This window comes from Lissotriton vulgaris, chromosome 7 (assembly GCF_964263255.1).
Source record: "Lissotriton vulgaris chromosome 7, aLisVul1.2, whole genome shotgun sequence".
NCBI lineage: Eukaryota > Metazoa > Chordata > Amphibia > Caudata > Salamandridae > Lissotriton > Lissotriton vulgaris.
The window spans coordinates 383,668,289-383,691,147 of NC_141695.1; the positions used below are offsets into that span (position 1 = coordinate 383,668,289).

A 22,859-nucleotide genomic window follows, 5' to 3' on the forward strand; every position below is an offset into this window, starting at 1 on the left:
GATTGCAGGTAAGTAAACAATTAAATTAATAAAATGAATTTCGGAGCGCGCCCTGCATCGCGATGCAGGGCGTGCAACGAAATTTGTTTTATTAATTTAATTGTTTACTTACATGCAATCATCCATATTCCGGTGTTTACCACCCCCAACCCTGCCCCTCCCCCACTCCATTACCTGCCTCACGGAACTCCCTCCACGGGCCGCGGCCGGGGTAGCATGGGCTTCATTCTGAGTGCCCTAGAAATCCTGAGAGGAGCTAAGTCCCTCAATGGTTTAACGTGACCGTGGCAAACTTTGAAGTCACAATTATTTGATCTGAAGATGTTGGTGTCAATGTAGTCTATGGGTAAAATACCAGTCAAAAATATGCAAGAATCATTGCAAAAACGCAAATTCTATCATGATATTCCCCAAGCTCCATTAATCTGGAGTTTTCCACCCGGCGGGAGATACCAAAAAAAAATATCTCTACAAGTAACTCCCTTCGAGGAAGAATTGAAGTTTGACTTGTAATCGTGACCGGACACAGCACATGATGGACTCTTCCATTGAAGAGCAGAACACAGATAATGCTCAATACTTGCCAATGTTGGACTCAAATAAACACGTTGGGAAATGCAATGCGCAGACCAGCAACGCATTGATTACTTCCAGGTCTGAACTGGATGGCTATGTGTCTTGGAAGACCCACCTTTCTTCCTTCTGCATTTTGCCCTCATACCCTAGACCTCACCAGTCATTCAAAAGGATGGGAAGTTGTACTTTTTTGGTCAACTTGTTCTGCTCTCCATATTTGAAAAAATGCTTACATCTCTGAACAAGCTGGAGACGTATACTCTTATATATGTATGTATGTATGTATGCATTTGTATACGGAGAGGTAGTTGTATAACACAAGCCTCTCTGGAGATCAACGGATGGTTGAAAGTCAAATGATCTCTTAGACAGAGCTCCTTCTTTTGAAGGAGGTAGGTCATAAGTAAATTCCCATTGTGTGAGGAAGGCTGGGCTTGTCAAATAGGCATCTGTGCCTTACAGCAGGTGCAGTCTCCATTCACTCCCATGCAAGGCAGTGCTGCACCGAGGGATGCTTAATGAAGGGAAGCATGCACTGAAGCACCAGGGTTTATTTGCAAGAGGATATGACTGATGCTGCCATGACTTGATGCACTGCACACATCACATCAACACTTTATTTAAAAAGTAAGATGTATGATTCCCAAGTTTCTTCCTCAGTGTACACGTCTGATCAAGATCCTGATTTAAAGCTGATTGTATTTATTGAGGTATCAATGATTGTAAGTTGAAAAACTGTAAGGCATACAGGCTCAGAAGTCCTCTACTAATCTGCCGGTAATGAGTTCTGCAAAACATACTTTTTGTTGTCCCAGAACAGTCTGCAGACAGACTAAAGCCCTAAATGCTCTAGAAAATGGCCAACTGGGAGATTATGAGTAGTGACTAAGAATTTATTTTCCAATAACGGGCTGTTTCAAGGCTTACTGTTTTGTGTCTGTGTCGGGTAGCAAACTTGGTAATAATTCAACAAGTCCATAATCCCATACAGTCTGCTAGTTTGTCTGAGTATTCGATAATGAGCTACCGTTTTCACCACTTCTTGCAGACCATATGAGACTCACACTTTTATGGGGCCAATTCATTTTCAGACCCATGAGGGCAAAAACACTTGCTGGTTGAACTTCGCTGTCCAGTTTTTTGAATGAAGACTCGAACTAGTTAAGAGTAAATGAACCTTCATATATTAACATGATCTTGTATTTTTTCTAAATATATATATTTTTATTAGAATGAGCTCTTATTGCACTATTAGTGAATTAAGTGGCCCTGCTCATAATCTCTCAATTGTCTAATTTCTGCCTGACTTTTTTTAGAAGTTGATGGACTGCAATTACTAGGTCTCTTTCCGGCACTAAATGGATATTTCAAATATTGAATTTAATACCTATAATTTGAACAATCCTCTCTGAAGATTTTAAAAGATGTCAGACAATGCACAGTGGTCAGTATTTATAAATGGAATTGCCCGTTTACCAGTTTGAAAGAGAGGCGTACAATTTAAAAAATGAAAGAGAGACAAAGTGCAACACTGCAGTGGTCCTTACAGGGTTTTTTAGAGGGAGAAGGTACCTGCATTCATAAAGTTATGGTATAAAAAGATTACTCTTTAGCATTACGTTTCGCGCATTTTATGTCTTCTAAGAGACAGCTGTCCCTGAGCAGTCCTTGGTATCTGAATACACATTTCCTCCTTATATCTTAAGTTTGTGTTGGAGTGGGCTGTGAAAATGGTACTCATTAAAAATTGAAGACAACATTCAAAGCTTGGTTGAAGTTAAGTGGGCTTAAATAGTGAAGTTACTGTGTTCCCATCAGACCTATTGTTCCTTACCAACACCAGGAACATTCACAAAAGCTAGAGTGCTCCCTCACCATTCACCTTCCTTTAAGAGGTGAGAGATCAGCAGGAATTCCCATCCAATGTGGGAGGAAAGCTGCATCATAATGGAAGACTTTCAGGAATGGCGAATCTGGCAAGGTGAAATCAGAGAGATAGATAGTCATTCCACCGGCGAGGTATCCTGCCCAGTAGCCAAAGGTGCCTATGGTCATGATGGTGTGGTTACAGTGGGCGAGTAGGGCAAAATCATTTCCTGGTGAAGACTCAATGCCATCACCCGAGAAGTAGACATCTCCTTTAGAGTTGTCAATGTTGTCCTTGCACCACTGCATCCCATTGCTGGTCACCATGAAGACAGGCTCCTGGTATGTCTTTCGGAAATAAGCCATTGCCTTCTCCAAATAGCCCTTGTCAGCGATCACCCCTTTCCAAGTATTGGGCATGACACGGACATAGTCCCCTCTACGTACGTGAATTCCAATGTAGGTCACATTCTTTCGATAACCCTTCACCTCTTCCAAGTAATTGTTGACCTTCTCTGTGATAAAGTCATGAAAGGTGAACTCCTTGAGGATCTCATCATGAATGTGATGGTAGAAGGTCCATGAACAAGGATAGCCAGTCAACATCACATTCTTTACTTCAATGTGCTTATACTCCTCCGACATCCAGTCGTGAAGCCAGTACTCAGTCCAGGGCATTGAATAGTATTCTTTCATGTCCAGCACAGGCAGTGAGATCTTAAAGATGGGGCTGAGAAGGTCATGCATCTCTGGCATTATGTACGCCGGATGCCCATTGATCTTGGCCAAGGCATACAAGGTGGCATATTCTCCCATCTGGTTTCCCAGCCGCCCATCAGGTCTTATGGTCCATATCCCCGTCTCTCTTCTGCACACCTCATTGCAGGTCTCTTCTTTCACACCCGCAGGTGAAGCTTCAGGGACTTTAAATATGCCTTTTTTCAGCATTACAAAAGAGAAACGCGTCTGTACTCTGTACATGAACGCCACTGCTCCTGTTACAAAGATTGATAGTAAGAGGAAGCCAAACTTGCGTTTCAGGTACCATTTCTCCATTCTTGGTTGGTCCCCTGTGTTCTGGTTGAAGAGGTCTGAAAGAAATGAAAAAAAGAAGAATTCACATCATTGAAAGTAGATCCAGCTCCTTTGGATGAGCATCAACATATGTGAATTTTTGAATTTCCCCCAAGTTTATTGCAATTGGTGTTTTCTGTCTTTGTTTTAATCTAATAATTATATAGAACAAACCTATCTTTGAAATGCATCGAAGCACTATCCATAGCATGGTGCAATAAGCAACATACATGAGATCATTTTCCCCAGGTGTACATTATAAGGATACTGCAAGTCACTGAGGAGTTCCATTTTCACATAAAAGCATGAGGGTGAAGAATGATTGAAACTCCCAAATGACATGCAATATCCTTACAATTTACCCAGCAATGGGTATTCAGTTTCATGTAATGAGTGCTCAGGAGGCAGCTAACATGCTCTTTGAGGTTTCACATGGCTCTGCTGGTCAAATGACCTCTTCCGGCTCCGCCTCCTATACAGGCGCCAGTGCATCCATCTTCTCTCAGATTGAGAAGCTGCTGTGCTCTTTGCAAAGGGTTCCTCCTCCCAGTGGTCAAAGAGGGGGTTGATGGGGACCATCATACTGGCACCACGAGACATGCTTGCACTGGGATGTCACTAACTGCTTTTAATATGCAAGTGACTAGTGTTGTCTTTTTCATATTCCAGGTGTATTGTTAATCAGAACGCACCTGTAATAAGAAAGTACTCCAGCCCATGTTATGCACAAATTACAGACTCCCACTGGTTATATGTTGACGCCCACGAGGGGGCAAGCCCTTTGCATTGGTAGTGGTGGAAGGGGAGGCAGGAAAAAAGGAACTGGGAGGGCGGATCAGCAGTTTAAATGCCCAAATCAGAATTAAGCTGGGGTTAGGTATGTAGTACTAGAAGATTTTAGAGTCACTCTGTTACAGGGCATGTGTGCTTAGGTGCAGTGGTAAAAGGAAGGTATTGATAGGTGTCCCTTAAAGACATTACAGTTTAACTTTAAGTCAATGTTTGCTGGCTGCATATCGCCTACGTATGAGACACTATCCAACTTACTACTGCCTTTTTTCCCAAAACAGATATTTCTATTGGTAGCTCGCCTCGTGCCAGAAAGTAGCTACCAAAAATGGATCAAAGCCCATTATGTAATTTAGGGTCTTTCAGCATTTTACAGGTGACACTGCTGATCAGTTCCATACTTAGTGAAAGCAACTGCAGTGCACCATGCTCGAACTCCTGCATGTATCATTTTTGTCAAGCATGGTTCGCCAACGTTAAGTTGACAAGCGAGAACAAAAAGAGCACTAGACCGCCTCTCCCGAGATTTCTTAATGCGGGTGGTCGTGGCACGTCGCTACCACTCCCTTTGACAAACTCTACTTGAGTGGCAGAAAGAAGCAACACCCTCTGGTGCGTTGTGTAGTGCCGTTCGAACTAATTTTACAGCATGAGACAAGCTGATAGTGCTAAATATCAGTGCGAGCAGCGCGACAGAACAGAATCCTGTTGCTTGTGGAACTCCGCAGAATCTCGCAGAGGTTTTAGGTAACTCAGGGGAATTCCACAGACTAAAACTTTGTGAGTTCCACCAATCCCTAAAATGTAGCTGCTTGCATTGTGATTGCCCACGGGTCCTGTGCTGTCAATCTGTGTGCACTAACTTGAAAATTAATTTCAAGCTAATTTTTTTAACTGAGCAGACCATTTGCTTAAATTTTGAGCATGAAATGCATTTTTTGTTTGGATTTGGATTTTGAAGGAAGAGCATCACTCTTCCATTGTCTACAATCTCTGCCGCACCATCCACCCGCAAAATCACTACTGTTTTAGGAAAAACATGTAAATTCATTGGAGACCTGCTAAATGTTTGTTATTGGCAGGTACCACTATTTTTGTTTTTCACTTTTGTTTGTATTTTGCTGGATAGTCCGTAGTTTGGAACTGGGGGGAAGGCGGGGCGACAGGCAGGCTCATGTGGGATTAATGGATAATGGAAAAGTTTGAAGGAAGGAGCCCTGATTTTATATACATGGTCTATTTTTTTATTTTTTTCCGTGATTGAGATTTTTTAATATTTCAGGGGCTTGTGGATTGGTAGACCTAGCATCTCTTGGTGTGATTTCCCCTGACTTTTTGCCTCAGCCTCCTTTGCTTTTAGACACTTTGGTTACTTTGCCACTGCTGATCAGTGTCAATGTACAAGTGTTCCCTATGTAAAGTGTAATGGTAATTGGTTGGCCATGATTGGTATGTTTGCCTTACTAGTAAAGTCCCTAGTGATGTGCTCTACGTGTGCCAGGGCTAATAATGCAAAAGTGCACAGAGAAGGGGAACTCTGGCCTGGAGTGGAGGGCCTGCGCGCAGTTTGCTAAGTTAGCATGTTGTCCTGACAAGTGTAACCACTTGTCAGGTCTTACTTTCCCTTTTTCAAACACATTGGGTAACCCCTGAGCAGGGTGCTGTGTAAGTAAAAGGCAGGACATATACTAAGGAGTGTGTTATGTCCTGACAGTGAAAAACACACCATTTCATTTTTCACTGCTGAAAGGCTATTCTGCCCATTGGATAGAATGGGGGAGGCTGGGTGTTGTGTTTTGGTAGCCTAGTTTCCTGTAAGGTTATAATGGAGAGGTGAAGTTTAGTATGTATGAACTCATAGTGTCATAACACATCTTTCTATGAAAATGGTTTTGGCACTGTGTGTACAGAAACCTCTCTTTTAGAAAGTGGCTGAGTTTTGTGCTTAATGTGGATTGACTGTCTGGATCTGAGAGTTGAGAGGAGCTGGGAGAGGTCTTGAACCAGGGAGGGGATGAGATGGCACCAGGGTGCCCTACATCTGGAGAGCAGGGGGAGGAGAAGCCCAGGAGGTGAAAAGGGCTGGGCTGGTGCTATAAACCAATTGACCCATCTCCTGCTGAGGGAGTAAGGATCCAGACCCCCAGTATCAAAGGGAGAGAGGTGACACTGGGAATGAGACACCCAGAACTGATTTAGGGAGGCATCAGGACCCCTGAGCACAACAAACTTCAAAGACTTTAAGGGAGAGAACTATGAGAGCTGAAACCCCTGAACGTTGGAATGAAACAGAAATGGATTGAGACTGAAAAGGTTTGGACCCATTTCATGGTCAAAAGGAACCTTTGCTAAGGAAGGAGCAACTGAAGAGGCTGCTGGGGAAAGATCGGCCCTTGCTTCGTGATCTGGGGCTGGTCTGCAGTTTGCTGTTCTAACCAAGGATGAGGCTGTTGGAACTGTGCTTGGAGGCGCTGGGTCCCACTGCTTGATGGAGAGTGTGCTTTGTGCTCTGTCTTGTAATCCCAAGGACCCGACATGAGCTGGCTCCCTGTTTCGAAACTCAGGAACATAAAAGTTTCAGTAGATGTTTCAAGCAACAGGGTGGGTGTGTGTTGTGGCAGCTTGAGACCCTCGGAAGGAGTGCCCTGTAATCTTGGACACACGAGGGATGAGTGAGACTCGGACGCACTGAGTGCGTGTCATGGTGCAGAGGAAGCACAGGTGAAGAGCGCCTGGCCAACATGGGCCTCGCAGGTGAAGTGAGTCTCAGACGTGCTAGGTGCATGTCGTGGTCCACCGCAGGCGTTAGTGAATAGCACCTGGTCAGCGTGTGCACCCAAGCTGAAGTGAGACTGGGACGCGCAGGGTGCATGTCGTGGTGCTCCGCAGGCGCTAGTGAGGAGCACCTGGGCGGCGTGTGCACCAGAGGTGGAGTCTCGGACACGCAGGGTGCGTGTTGTTATGCACGGGATGAGCTGGAGAGGAGCGCCTGACCAACATGTGCATCGGAAGTGGAGTGAGTTTTGGGCACGCAGGGTGCGTGTCGGGGTGCAACAAAGGCGTTGGTGAGGAGCTACTGGTTATGGAGTGCACCGGAGGAGAAGTGAGGCTCAGACACGGAAAGCGTGTCGTGGTGCGGCAGAAGGCGTTGGTGAAGAGCGCCTGGATATCGGGGCACCGGAGTTGGAGTAGGTCTCAGTAAAGCAGTGTGAATGCTTTGGTGCAACCTAGGACTGTGGAGGTGATAGGCTGATCATCGTGTGCATCCGAAGAAAGTGAGTCTCTGCAGCGCGGTGCGTGTGTCTTGGTGCCAACTGAGACTGCAGGAAGGAGTGCCTGGTGAGCGTGCACTCGGAGTCAACGTGAAGTCCCATCAGTGTTGTGTGCATGGCTTTGTGCCAGTAGAGACCCGGAGGGTGCGGTGGTGAATGTGCACCCACAGTAAAAGTAATCTCAGGGCCTTGGGGTATTTTGCCCTGCGGCCACCTGAGACCTTCCTAACAGTTGCTGCTGGACTGGCAGCCCCAGAGAAGCTGAGCTGCCAGGCTAAGCCGCTAAGGCCCGTTGAGAGAGTTCTGCACGGAAGGCCCAGTTCGAGGAAGGAGGAGAGGAGAGTGGGGTCGCGCCCCCAGGTAATGTGGATTACTACCTGGGTGGGGTGCGGGTTCGGAGGGACACTCGTTCTGCCTCTCAGTCCTTCCGACGATGTGAGCCTTTTCTTCGGCTCAGAGTGGGGCCCGTACTGATGAAATCGGGCGGCAGTACAGGGGCTAAAGTGAGAAGCTGTACTCTGTGTCATCATTGAACCATGTGGGGGGCAACTGTTATTGAAGAGGCTGATTGTCGTAATACACATTGCCAATATTGCTGCTAAGGAACTGCCGGACTGTCTTAGGACGCCAGACATTATCATTGCCTAATTGCATTATTTCCCCCATGCCAAGTACAAGAGTGTAGCGGCCCGCATTGCCATTATTTCATCATTGCAAAGTGCATGATTGTAGTTACGCATTGCATTATTCCTTAATTGCAAAGTACATAATTGTAGCGGCCCATATTGCATTAATTTTTCATTGCAAAGTATGTGATTGGGGTGCGACGCATTGAATTATTCCTTCATTGCGCAGTACATGAATGTAGTGGTACGCATTTCATTATTTCTTACATTGCTGGTACCGGGGTGTATCGTTACGCATTGTATTATTTCTCCTGTGCCCAGCACAGGATTGTATTGTTTTGCAGTGCACTATTGTTTGTCTATCGCAACGTGTGTGATTCTAGCATTGCGACCAGCATAGCACTTTGAAAGCGGTGGTTGGGATTTGAACCTACCAGCCAGCCGGAATGAGTATTACCCTTTATTCTGATTGTATATCTTTTTGTATAAAGTTATACTCGTTTTTATCAAACTCGTGTGGAATCCATTTGTGGTGTCATCAGGTGTTGTTGTGGTGTGGTTGCACATACAGAACACTTATGCCTTGAAGATAAGCATGGCTGCTTGTGCCAAGCTACTAAAGGGTGAGCAGGGCTATCTCAAACGGTGTCCTTACTTGGCCTAACATTGAGCGAGGAGCCCCAGGTCACGCACTTGTTGACAGTAGTGCAGGACTGGGACTTCGGCTTCCAACATGGAAGGTCTTGTATTCATGTTGGTGACTAGAATTGGGGTGTTTCAGACATCCTGCCCATGTTACCAGACATTTTCATTTGTTCCCAGCTACCTTCTTTCCCACGTGCTTGCCTGTCATTTTTTGTATTTGGGTGATTGGTTTTCCTTTAAGTTTTCTTTATGTTTTAAATGTATTTTGCATTGGTGATTTTTGTCTAGTGCATTAAATGCTTTTTGTAGTTGACGGATTCTTTGACATTATTTGAATGTGTTCTCAGTATTTCATTATTGTTGTACTAGCATTTTTTATCTTGGTGAGCTCTTTTTTACATTATGTTGTTGCGTTATTCGTGGTGTGTCAAGAGTCACAAATTCGTTCCCTGTAATTCTGCAGGGAAATCAGTGATGTGCATAGTTTCACACAGGGTCTCCTTTAAAGGGGTTAAGCAAAGGTTAGAAGCTGGTCTTACCATTGCTGAAGCTTTTCAAGGCATTCACCAGGATGCAACTTTTGCATCGTTGATAGAGAAATCATATACAGATCCCAACATTCTGAAAGAATTTAATTACAAAGTTTATGAATGCCTTCCACTGAAAGGTCGCAGCATTGGATTCATTGTCAGAGCAATGGATGCTTTATAGTCCCACATTTTGCTCATTATATCAACCTAATCGTGCAAGACTTTAAGAAAGAAGACTTAATCAACAATAAACTAGTCAACTGTTGCAGGATTTACACTTGTTTCAGTCAAAGCCCAGAAGCCGCTGAGTATTGTTCAGTGTGCTGATACAGTTCCTGTAAAAGACTTAACAGCTCAACCCATTAGAATTTCATATTCTACTTGCTGCAATGCTAGTTTGAGCAGGAGTAATACCATTACTCCTGAGGCGGAAGCCGGGAGTGTTACTGCATCGCTTTGTTTTTAAAATATTCACTTGAGAGTCAAATTTTGTGTATGTTTTTTAAACTCACCCTCATTCTCTGCTGATCTGCTCTGGGACAGAGACCTTCACCCAGACAACTCGCGCTGCGGAGTCTATCGCTGCTGCGACACCCTCGCAAATCATTACAGCTGACGCCATTATCGGCGTGCACAGGGCCACGCCCCCTCGAGGCCACGCCACCTCTCCACGCTATAAGTAGGCGCTGAATGCGAGCGTCCTGCTAATACCATTACTCCTGAGGCAGAAGCCGGGAGTGTTACTGCATCGCTTTGTTTTTAAAATATTCACTTGAGAGTCACATTTTGTGTATGTTTTTTAAACTCACCCTCATTCTCTGCTGATCTGCTCTGGGACAGAGACCTCCAGCCAGACAACTTGCGCTGCGGAGTTTATCGCTGCCGCGACACCCTCGCAAATCATTACAGCTTACACCATTACCGGCGTGCACAGGGCCACGCCCCCTCGAGGCCACACCCCCTCCTGCCTGTTCCCTCCTATAAAGCATGTGCATTTGGAGGAAGCGCAGCGGACGAGCGCAGCGGGAGCGTCGTCTGCGCGCCGAAGGCGCGCCTACGGCAAGCCCGTCTGCGCCCGTCATCGCCAGGACATCGCCTCTCGACAGTCCCCCAGCTCAAATTACACAGCATAAATATCGTTATGACAGGGAGCGTCTCCTCACACTAAATCCTGATACGAGATGTGGCAAGCTAGTAGGCTGTTTTGGACAAACGTGCCTGCACTGTAAGTCCTGTAATTTTGCCACACCCAAACCCGGCTTATGGGGGCATAGTGCTATTGTGTTAAAAAAAACCTCCCTTCTGGTCCTCCAATTGAATGTCAGGTCCCTAGTGCAACACCATTCTGAAGTTAACACTCTCTTAATGGATGAGAACCCAGATATCATGTTTCTATGCGAAACCTGGCTCCATGATGATCTGACTAGTATTCAGAACCTCACGCTGCCTGAGGGCTTATCCATGAAATCTATAAATAGAGACACTAAATGTGGCGGTATAGCTGTTATACATCGAACGGCATACACCTGCTCTTTCACGAAGGAAGATATCTGGGGATGCGAAAGCGCACGTTTTAAGATCATTACAAGCCCTCAGTTCTCCCTCTCTGGGCTCTATATCTATCGTTCCCCAGGTCCCACCTCTAAGTTCATTGAAGAACTTTTAGATGCGGCTCACACCCTTGTAGTGTCCTCACCCAACTTCACTATACTGGGAGATCTTAACCTCCACTTTGATTTCACCTCTGACCCCACCATTAAAAATCTTTTGGCGGATCTTACAGCCCTACAGTTAAAATCTCTCATTCATACCACCACTCACTCCGCCGGCCATTTATTAGATCCCGTCTTTACCAACATCCCAGAGGCCACGGCCGATCTACCCAAACCCATGGGTTGGACTGACCACTTTCTCATCAGACTTACCATGAAGGCTAGAGAACCGCCCATTAAAAATACGCCTAATTCCTGTTGCAAGAGGCCATGGCATAAACTTCTACCTGGTGATCTTATCACCAATTTAGGAGAATTCCACCACATTGCTACGAATAGCGACATTAACACGTCCTATGCTGCCTTCCAGGACAGGATTACCAAAGGGCTTGACACCGTAATTCCAGCTAAATGGACCAAAACCCGTAGTTCCCCTTCTAACCCATGGTACAATGAAACTCTTAAAACCATGCGGAAAGAGTGTAAAACAGCTGAACGCCGCTGGAGAAAGGAGTACAAAGACAGGGATAAAGCCCTCTACCTGTCAAAGTCAAGACTCTACCACAAAGCTATACGTACTACGCGTGCATCCTTCTATGCTAAGGAAATTAATTCTAGCACCAATCCCACTAAAACTATCTTTAAATTAGTGCAAAAACTCCAAAACAGTTCCAACCCAGTATCCTGTATCACCTCTTCACAACAGTGTGAGGACCTCGCCACTTTCTTCATAGAAAAAGTGAAGAAAATTTACAATGCCTTCCCACAGGACTTCCCTGAGCTCTCTAACCCCCCTAACCCTTCGGCCGAGAATTCTAGGCTGTCACTTATATCTGAAATATCCCATGACGACCTAGCCAAACTGTGCATAAAGGTTGAGTCCGGCTCCCCTACAGATCCCATGAGACCGGCCAAATTTCTTGAATCCTTAGACTTTTTTCTCCCTCCCCTGGCCACTCTACTTAAGCTCTCCTTTTCCTCAGCTGTGGTCCCTACCTGCTGGAAACAAGCATGGGTCTCCCCTGTCATCAAAAAGCCTATGTTAGACCCCACAAAGCCAGAAAACTTCAAACCTATCTCTCTGCTTCCATGGGCGTCCAAACTGGCAGAAGCCCATGTGAATAAAGTCTTGTCCCACCACATGGTCCAAAATAACATCTTGGACCCATCCCAGAACGGCTTCAGGCCGGGACACAGTACAGAGTCCGCCCTGCTGACTACCACCGAACACCTCCGGAACATATTAGACGCCGGTCAGAGTGCTGCGCTGATTCTACTTGATCTCAGCGCAGCCTTTGATACGGTCTCCCATAATATCCTGCTAAAACGTCTCGAGGCTATAGGGATTTGCGATCTTGCCTTTGAGTGGTTTCGTTCTTTCTTGAAGGATAGGTCCTTATGGGTTTCAGCCCCTCCATTTATCTCCCGGTCCCATTCCATCGGCCAAGGAGTTCCCCAGGGCTTGGCGCTTAGTCCATCCCTTTTTAATCTTTATGTTCAGCCTCTCTCGGCAGTGGCAAAAGAGTGGGACCTTACGCTGGTGTCTTAGGCTGATGACACGCAGCTGGTCATCACTCTTACTGAGGGCCCCTCAATCTCAGCTACGAAATTTAGGGATGGCCTAGCCGCAGTTGCCCAATGGATGACGCGCAACTGCTTACAACTGAAAGCTGGGAAAACGGAGGTGCTGCTCCTTGGAAAAAACTCCTGCTACTGGAGTGAACAATGGTGGCCTTCTCTGCTTGGCCCCATCCCCTCACCAAAGACTTTGGTGAAAAACTTGGGCGTCTGGCTGGACTCCTCGCTTAACTTTCAGACCCACACAAAGAAAGTGGCAGCTACTTGTGTGGGCCTGCTGAGGACTCTCAGCCCGATACTCGGCTTTTTCGACTCAAAAACGCGCCAGCTAATTGTTCAATCTATTATCCTTGCTCGGTTGGACTATGCCAGTGTTTTATTTCTAGGCGCCAATAAAGCTGAGATAGCACGGCTGCAACGGGTTCAAAACTCAGCAGCAAGGGCCGTGGTGGGCCTTCCCCGTAGGTGCTCTGTCAGAGCTACCATTCGAAAACTACACTGGCTGCCGATTGAGTCCCGAATCCATTTCAAGACCCTCACCATTGCTTTTAAAATTCTTAGATCAGATTGTCCTGAACTCCTACGCCCGCTTCTGGTGCCCTACACTCCCCAGTGCAACTTGCGCTCCTTAGGTCAACACCTGGTGTCTATCCCTCGAACCAGGCTTAGCCGAATGGGTGGCCGCTCTTTCAAAGGTTTGGGGGCCAAACTTTGGAACTCCCTGCCACTCCACATTTGCTCTCTGACTAACCTGTCTGCCTTCCGCAAGGCAATTAAAACTCATCTGTTCCCTCTGACCTAGACTTCCTGCTGTTTTCTCCCCTCCCCTCAGTTGTTTTTCATGGTTTAGCGCCGGGACGCCCCATTGCTGGGGCAGCTGTTTTGCGCGTTAACAAATCCCTAACATAACATAACAGGCATATCAATGATGACATACTACAAAGGAGAGGGGATACAACAGCCAAAGCCATGCCAGGATTAACTGACTTATATGCTACTGGCGTTTGAGATTTTGACACAGGAAGTCAGCAAGGAAGATTTTCCAATGATCCAAGTAATTTCACGGTTTCTTACGCCATAGGACAATTTTAAAAGGTCTACCAGTCAAACATAAATGTCAATGAAGAACTTGTTGCTTTAGTCAACAGCTTAATTGTTTGAGTAAACAAAAATCAAAAGTTTCAAAAAGAGATTGGATCCAAAGTATTAAAAAAAGGGCTATATAGTTTCTACTGTTCTCATTAGTGAATGTCTCCATTTAAAAAAACTAGTTTCCCGGGAAAGTGAGTGACCTATAAGATTAACAACTGTAATTTCGAGGCCCTAGCAGAACTGAAGTTCTGCCTTCAACCTTTGGAGATTGTGGTGGTGTCTCCAAGTTCAGACGCATGTCACAACTGCAGCAGTGGTACCCACTAAGCATGGGCGGAAACTCCGTTTCGCTCGCGGATTTTGCTGATTTTCGGTAAATTCGCAATCCGCGAGATTCGCGAATCTCCCGCAAAATCCGCAAATCCGCGAGCAGCGGATTTTGCTCGCACTGTTCGCGTGAGTTCGCGGCTTCCCAGTACAACTTCGCGCCCCGCGAATAAGCGCAAAATTGCAGAAATACGATCTTAGCAAAACTGAAACTACTTACCAGGTTCAAAAGTTCAGGCTCATCATTAGTAGCCATTTCCTGTAGTGCTTCCTGAGGGGCCCCTCCAGAGTTCAGTTGCCAGTTGCAACTATTATGTGACCCTACTCTGAACCTCAGAATAGTTACACATATGCCACAAAGGTCCTGAATTACAGCTAAGGGAGACAAGCAGGAGCCAGGCTGGAAGTTCAAATCCATTAATCAGCCCCTAATTCATTATTGTCAGTTGGGGCAGGGCAGGTGTTGTAACTAATTTTGCAACAATGAAAGCACTTAGCAAGTGCAAAAGATCACTAATCAGGAAGCACTAAGGAAGCAGGTGCCAGCTAAAAAAATATTCTGTGACACATTAATCAGCCCCAAATTAATTCAGGTCACTTGAGGCAGGGAAGGTGTGCTTGCTTTGCCACAATAATGTACACTGACTGGACAACCAGAGGGTGCTGTGATGAAACAGAGGGTGGCATGGGTGGGCCAGAGGGTGGCATGAGTAGTCAGAGAGTGGCAGTGGTGACAGAGAGTGGCAGTGATGAAGAAGAGTGTCCCAAACAGGCTGGACACGTAGAAACAACAAGTTCGCGAAACTTGCGACCCGACAGGTAAGTTCGCGTTTGCGAAATTGTACAAAACCCTCGCGAACTGGCAGAAACCCGCGCGAACACACAAAAAAAAATCCGCAAATTCGCGAGAATTCGCGGATTTTGCAAATTGCGAGTTCGCAAATCCGCAAAATTCGCGAACGCGAGATTCGCAAAATTCGCCCATGCTTAGTACCCACTGGTGTCAACACATTTGCCTGCTACTAAATCTACAGCACTACCAACATCACTTTCACTTCCAAAATTTGAAATGAGTTAGTTTATGAATATTCTGGGACTTATGTCAAGTGCACAGGTGCAGGCTTGAAATGAAAATGGAGAAGAAGGTAGGAGACTACCTGGATGAAGAGTCATTGTGCTATTGGAATGGGAAAAAATAGTAACCAGAACTCAGTCAGATAACATTGAGAATCTTACATGTCCCGTCGTTAGTGTATCCTCAAGTGGGTGCTTAGTGCAGCTGGGGCAGTTATCATAGTTAGAAAGACCATTCTCCATCCTCAAAATGTAGAGTGACTGATAACGTTTAAAATGGATAGCAAGTTCATACTAAAAAACCTATAGGGCTCCTCAAGACACAGCCTTGGAATGTCTCTGGTGTCACTAGGGTGGCAATTTATCATCCTTCAGATAATCTCCCTGAACCTGAAAGTGAGCTCTACTTTCTGGATTAAAACAAAAGAGGCAATAAAGCAACAGGAATGTCCAATGTAAAACAAAAACTGAAAATATATGTGGTGTGCAGCTAATGTAAATAAACACAAATAGACCAGTGTGCATGAAGCAGAGGTACAATAATGGAGGATACAGCCATTGTCTGGTGAAAAGTGACAAAGAAAGAAATGCAATTCAACCTTAGGGTCAACCGTACAGTTTGTAGTGAACAATCAGTTGTATCAGCAATGGATGCCTCCAGACAGTTTCTTGAAAAAACAAGAGTCCTGCCTCATATGTCTAACCTTGCATGCTCATGCTTAGCTGTAAGTGAAGATGGAAAGTACTGCTCAACTTAGAGTGGAGTGGTGTGGCTCACTGGTTAGAGGCGGCAGACCCGGAAGCAGAGGACAGCCCGGGACCAGGGTTAAATTCCCGACGCGGCAGGGTTGTGAACCAGGGTCAGCAGACTCGATAATTCTTGCCTCGGTGCCTACTCTAACCAGGGATCACACTCGGCAACTCTGGGCATTAGCTTGCCTCATCTCCACAATGGCCCCCCACAAACGCTGGGGATGCCTGGTTTCACCTTGGAGATACCCAGGAGGGAACATCTCACAGGGAAAGCCAGGATGGGTTCCCCAGCGGTCTATAGCGCCAGGACGCCTCCGGGTAGCAGTGCGCTTTACAAGACACACACATTTACATTTATGTATGTTACATCCCTGGGACAAAAGAGACCCAGCATTGAAACCGCACTTGGAACCGGCAACTTTTTCATTTAGATATCCTTATTGTAATTTTAAACATATTGCACAGTAGAACAAATCACAATAGTAACCACAGATGTTACAACCGAGCAGGCAGGTGGTGAGCAATGCTCGTGATAGGTATTATTAAACTCGTACTGATGGGACCACATTTCCAGTGGAGCTTTGACCATCTATACACTTTAATATCATATTGTGCATTACGGGTACTGTTCAGCCACCAGAAACACATAAGATTCCCATCTTGTAGAGATTGGAAAGAAAAACAAACAAATAAAACTATAAGTGACAACAAAGGCCGGAGGGGTGGTACAGCTTCCATAGTGATGAGGAGTAGACTAGCAGAGGAGGGTCCAGGATGGGCAACAGAGAGAGGGGCAGGTGTCCTACTGTTTCAGCGGGCAACCTTATGTGTATATGTGTGTGCCTTTGTGTAGCCTCGTGCGGTCTCACCATTGGGACCAGGGGCTTGATAGGGGCGTGCTCCATAGATGCCCCCTGCAGGCAAGTGTACCCAGTAAGGGTGAAGAGACCATTTAATTGCAGCTGTGTGCTCAGTGTGGGCATATGTCATCTCCAGGTAGATCTTAAAAGGCCACAAGTAGCGCGTCCCACCCCTGTGAGAGGGGACGCTTTCTCAGGTCTTTGGCCACCTGTTGCAGAAGCACATTGTACTTCACCCCAGCCCAGATGACTACTGATTGGCACCATGTGGATGTCTGGGGCAGAACATTGGATTGCCCATGTTTAGTCATCAGGGTTTTTGGCACCCCCAACGCAAGATCTAAGAAACAGGCTGCAAGCCTAGTCTTCTGAGTGTGGCAGGAGAGTCCCAGTGCACAAGCCTCCCAACTGTTGAGGGTGTCTTTGCCAGTGAGGCGGCCAAGATGTGAGCTAACCGCCTGCTTATAATAAAGTAAATGGGATGAGCCGGTCCATAGCATATGAAGAATGTCATCACTTGGCAAGTTGCATCCTGGGCAGCAGTCACCCACAACAGGGAAGTACTCATTTAGTTTGGTATGGTTAAGACAATCCCTATGTAGTAGGAAAAATGGAATGAACTAAAAGCTGGTATTCCTAGACACTTTAGCAGGGTATGCCAGGATTCAGGCCCATTCCTCTGTGAGAGCTCTTCCAAGATCTGCCTGCCATTTAACCTTCATGCCAGACAGGAGCACACAAGTATGCTCACCAAGGCTGTTGGTCAGCCAGTGATGAGATATCTACCTTGGCCCATGACATGCAGATAATGAATGGCTGCATTTGCAGGAGTTTATCCATACTTATGCCCCAGCCTGAGCAGAACACCCTTGTACGTCAGGAAGTGACCAGCAGGTAAGTCATATTGTTCAACAAACTCTGCAAAGGGGAAAAGAGCACTGTCATGAAAGAGGTCACTAAGGGATGTGTAGTAATGGCATATTCCTTTATGGAATATGGTTTAGGAATACTGTGTATGTAATTCATAGAATGTGGTGTTTGTAGAACCTTGTATATGTAATGACTGTTTCCTGCTTAACGAAAGAATATTATGATTCAATTTGGTATTCAGTCAGCTCCACTTGAGCTGCTTGTTTCCTTCGTTCCTGCTCCTGATTATTCTAATAAATAGAATACTACAATTCTGCATTACGACTCTTATCCTTTCAAGATACTACAGGATGCCAAACCAGCTGGCGCCTATCACTCTCATTCCAGGTGACTGAGCCATGAGCTGCAGTACTCGCCTTAGGTATGCTTGTGTCACACTAAGCAAATGGGAGCGGGACGGTCGAATGGTGCATCTAGGTGAAGAAAAGAGCTGAAGTGTTTCTAAGTGTAGGGAGCCTATAAGTGCAGTCGTGACCGCCAAGGGAAGCTCAGAAAGCCTACAAATCCATTGCTTCCGCGATGCCAAATAATAATGTTCAAAGTTCGAGGACCCCCTTCCTCCTGATCCATCGGGTGCCACATCTTTGATACTGCCACCCTAGTGCCACCCAGCGGCAGCCATCACCCTTAATTTTATTTTCCGGCAGAGCATGTAATGAGGTGAAGAGTGACTGATTTAGGAGTATGGGCTCTTAAGCTTCGTAACCGCTCAAGTGATGTTACCATCTAGCAAGTCTCTTTCCTCTATATAGTTCTTGATCCCCAAGTAGGGAAATAAGGCACCTTGCCATGGAAGAGCCCCCCACTCCCCTGCAGTCTGCACACTTGGTGGAATGCACTCAGGGCCGGCGCTTTATCCGCGTGCTTCGCACAGACATCCCGAAGATAGAGCAGCATGTCATCAGCACAGAGGGAGGCAGCGAGCAGACCATGTATCAGGGGGACGCCCCAAGGCTCACCTCCTTTATTCCCCACAGTATTTCTTTATTGCCATTTCTGCTTAGATAACAATTGTCACAAATTATATAATCACAATATTGAGCACACAATATTGAGCATAAGGGGCATGATAAATGGGTACAATTTTACCAATTATACCGTACTGTTAATGTCGAAGATAATACTGGGTCTTACTTTACAAAACCCTGAATATAAAAAAATACTAAGACTAGACGATCCGTGTAGAACGGAGAAGGTCCAAGAAGTGGGGACGAGAGGACAGAAAGATGCTGTAGTAAGGGGGAAGGGGTAGCTTGTGCTCCTGAAGATACACTACCGGTCGAACCTTTAGTATGGATTATAAAGGGATTTTGCCTCATGTGACCACCAGCGGGTGTCAGTAGTGGAGTGACACATATCTTGGTGGTGGGTGCAGTGAGCGAAGGGTCGCTTGGAACAAATGAATATAGAAGATGGTACTCAGGGTGTCTCCTAGTCTGTCCTAGTCTGTTTTTACCTCCAGAGTGTTCAGGTAACCCTCTCAGTTCAGTGGGGGTAGGTCCTGTGCTTTGGGCGTGTGCCTCGATTTCTGAGTATGCACCTCTCTTTAAGTTGAGTAGGCCTTAGTGGGGGGCTGTTGTGGACTTCCAGTTCTAGGGCAAGGTAAATAAATGTATGCATATTGTGAGTACGTTTGGAGGGCCTTGCAAGCCATAATATACAGTGTGGGGCCACCCTGGAAAACTGCCTTCCCTCCAAATCAGGTATTTGAGTCATAATCCCCTACAAGTATTCCGAGATTATTGTATGATGCCATATCTTATGGATAAAGTCTGCATTGACCTCATGACACTGTGAACATGTGCATATGGATAGCTTGAACATGCTGTCTATCAGCTGGGGAATCAAGTGCATTTTGGGTAAATAGTTAAATTGTAGCTACTTGAAGCAGCATTACAGGATCGAGTTTTAACTCTCTGGAGGCATCGTGCCCACTGAGCGCCAGTAAGTTACTGACCAATGTCCAATGACCAGTGTGTCCTTAGGGCTGGGTGTGGCAGATCCATCACAAGTTGTACAGCAGTGTAAAGGCAGGTCACCACATGTCTGGCTCACCCTAGTGTAAGTAGGGTTTGCAGTACTTGGGAAAAGGTTGGCGTATCATGTGTTCTGTGCCAGATGGTATGCAATGTGCACTCTAGTGAAGTATAGAGAAGGTAGTTCCCAGTGTGCAGCCCGTGTGTGTTAACCTGATCTTTGTACTGTCTCAGCAAGCCATCTGAAAATAGGTCTCCCGAGTTGAGGAGGCCAGTCTCCTGCCGTAGGTGAGAATCAAGTCTACGTAGGAGGCTATGACAGCCTGGTGTCACCCATAGTGAGTGGGTGAGGCGAAATGCAGGAGCCCTCTCTGAGTATTAACCCCCTTCCTCCAGATATATCTGGCTGCCTTCATTAGTACACATGGGTTGTCGAATCCAATACCGGCAGCCATTCCAGAATCCCATCTAGGAGTGGGTCTGATAGCCAGTTCCCCAACTCCTGGGTACCGTCCCTGATCGCCAACTAGCCAGCCATTGAAGTTGAGCGGCTATATAATGCCATTTGCAGTTTGAAACTCCGCACCCCCTTTATCTAGAGGTGCATATAATTAGCGAATCTACATTCTATGTCTACCGGCTCACCATTTCAGGGTTATCAGTAGGAACTGCAGCTCCCGAAAGAACCCTTTCTTAGGATCACCAGAATATCTAAAAATTAAAGTAGTCTAGGAAGAATTAGCATCTTTGAGATCGCTACCCATCCCATAGTGGATAATGGTAGGCCACACCAAAAGGGCATTGAGGACCCTATGCTGGTGTAAGTTGTTCCTAGATTTCTGGATCTCAACTCCGCCTCCCGTTGGCACACCTGAACACCCTAATATCTAATAGTGTCATATGCAAGTTCGAGGGGGATGGCCAGTAATAATAGTCCCTCTGAGGGTGGTACTGGTATTAGTCAAAACAGATTTGATTTGTCCCAATTTATACACAGGCCTGACCTCCTGCCAAATTCCTCCAACAAGGAAATTACTGTGTTGCAGCGCAAGCGTGGTAATTAGTTTTATTATTTAACGCATTACTCCTTACTACTCTATCCGTACTGGGCCCTTTACGATTAGAAAATCTCCAACATTTCCATTTACCACAGAGGCAATGATCCTCTGACAAATATTTCTCCGCTGATAGGAGGGGTAGAAATTAGGTGGTCAAACACCTTGCTAGCTGTCCAATGAGGACCATTACATTGACAGCCAACCTACAAATTTGAGATCAGATTTAGGTATACCACTTTTAAAACCATACTGTGGAACTGAAGAATAGCAATGGGAAGACCCAACCTCCTGAAGAAATTAAGTCGGCCAAGAATTATGCAGACCAAAAGTTCAGCAACACAGAACAATATAAGGGATACTTGATGTTCTGACAGAGTTTTCTGATTTTCCCTACAACACACTTAAATAATTAGTAAACAGCACAATTTAAATGGAAGAACCAACAGAACGAAATAATAGACTCATATAGATATTAGATTAATTTGGTTATTGTATTAAAGATTCAAAGTTCATTGCCACAAGCAATCTCTTGAGAATTTCAGTTAAGAATATCACAGTTTGTCCAAAAGAGCCAAACAAGCTTTATCAGATGATTACTATAAAATCAGTTTACAGAGTTACAAGGTCCCATCACCATTAGGGCAGAAGGATAGTTTGTCATCTAAGAGCTCAAATTCTACACAAAAGGGTTCAGATTTAAAGTCCATTAAGGGCGAGTCAATTAGCATGTACATGGAAATAAAAGAAAGTGAAATTAGGAATGGTTTGGCAAAAAAGATTTCAGTTCATCAGCTACCAAGTTTAGCCTCAGCAAAGCAGTCAAAGTAAAAAGATTATTCCCAAAAATCGATCAGCATAGTGTCCAGGTGTCAGAGTAGGACAAATCAGAATGGCATATGGGACAAAGAGCAAAAATTAATGGAATCTACAATGCCACTCCTTTTGAGTTTCTTCTTTTATAAAGTCTCTAAAAATGTGCCGGTGATGTAGCATCACACCACCATCGAAAGACTATCATATGTTAAGCTTCACATTATGTTACCTTGGACACTTGCAACAGTGAGATGCATTCCCATGCTGGTCATGAAAATGAGAGATTTGGAAGTCCACAGAAATACCCTACTACCACTAACTTCCCCAACATTTATATAAGTGTATCATTTTCTAAATTCACATCAAAAAATGTGTTTTTCACTTTTTGTAAACTATAGAATCTCTTGCATTATTATGCAAGGTTTCAGGATCATATCTAATTTCTACATGATTTTCCACCCACCTTTGTAAAGTGTGCATTCTAAAAGAAAGCATTAGAAACACTAGACTGCAGCATAATTTCATCAATAAATGTTAAAAAACAACATTTTCATAAGAAATGTATTAGCACAACTCATTTATAGGTATTAATATTGCTTTGTATTTAAGTTTTCTTCATATTGCATTTTAAAGCAATTACGGTGCAGCTATTAAACTTTGTTTTAAAATTAGTTGCTATTGACATTTTCAAAGAAAGGGTCGCTTTACAACACAACAGGCCAGCATGTTAGCAAATCATTACAGGATTCAAAATAGTCACAGTCTATACAATGCACAACACATTTGTTTTAGTTTATGCCCCACATGTCCATTTCTATTGAAAACATATTCATCATATAGCCAGGCAGTTTTGATGATAAGAATAAACAAAAACAGAAGAACAGAATATTACATAGTACCACATAAAGGGCTTAAGACTCTCCAGGCTCATTTTTGTTAAATCCATAGTATCTAGGGGGTGAGGAGAGGGAACACACAAAAAACAGGTTGGAATCAGTATCCCAACACATTGATATCCCAGTCAGAGCCTCGCCCGTATGTGTTTCCACAGTAGATTCGTGCTGTCTCTGAGCCCAGGTCAGGAATGGTTCCCAAATGTTCAGAGGGCTTGAGGTAGGGGGCATAAACTCCCAAAACGTGTTTAGCTGTGTGAGCAGGAGAAGGGCATGTAATTTGTGCAGCTTGAGCGGTGTGTCTTTAACATAGCCTAATAAGCCCGGGGTATGTTATGTTATGTTATGTTATAACGCTCTTGTATAGCGCACGGCTACTCGAAAAGAGTGTCCCGGCGCTTTCCACCTGCAACTC

At 45.2% G+C, this 22,859-nt stretch overlaps 1 protein-coding gene across 2 annotated transcripts in view; it reads right to left on the reverse strand.

The window, feature by feature from the left end:
• Positions 1 to 607: 607 nt before the first annotated feature.
• Positions 608 to 22,859, reverse strand: part of LOC147701698 (galactoside alpha-(1,2)-fucosyltransferase 2-like) — a 262,962-nt gene continuing 240,710 nt past the window's right edge. For both annotated transcript variants that reach the window (XM_086930332.1, XM_086930331.1), the window contains one exon: positions 608 to 3,533. In XM_086930332.1, the coding sequence (XP_086786458.1) occupies positions 2,455 to 3,533 (1,079 nt within the window). In that variant the 3' untranslated portion in view covers positions 608 to 2,454. The remainder of the gene's footprint in view (positions 3,534 to 22,859) is intronic.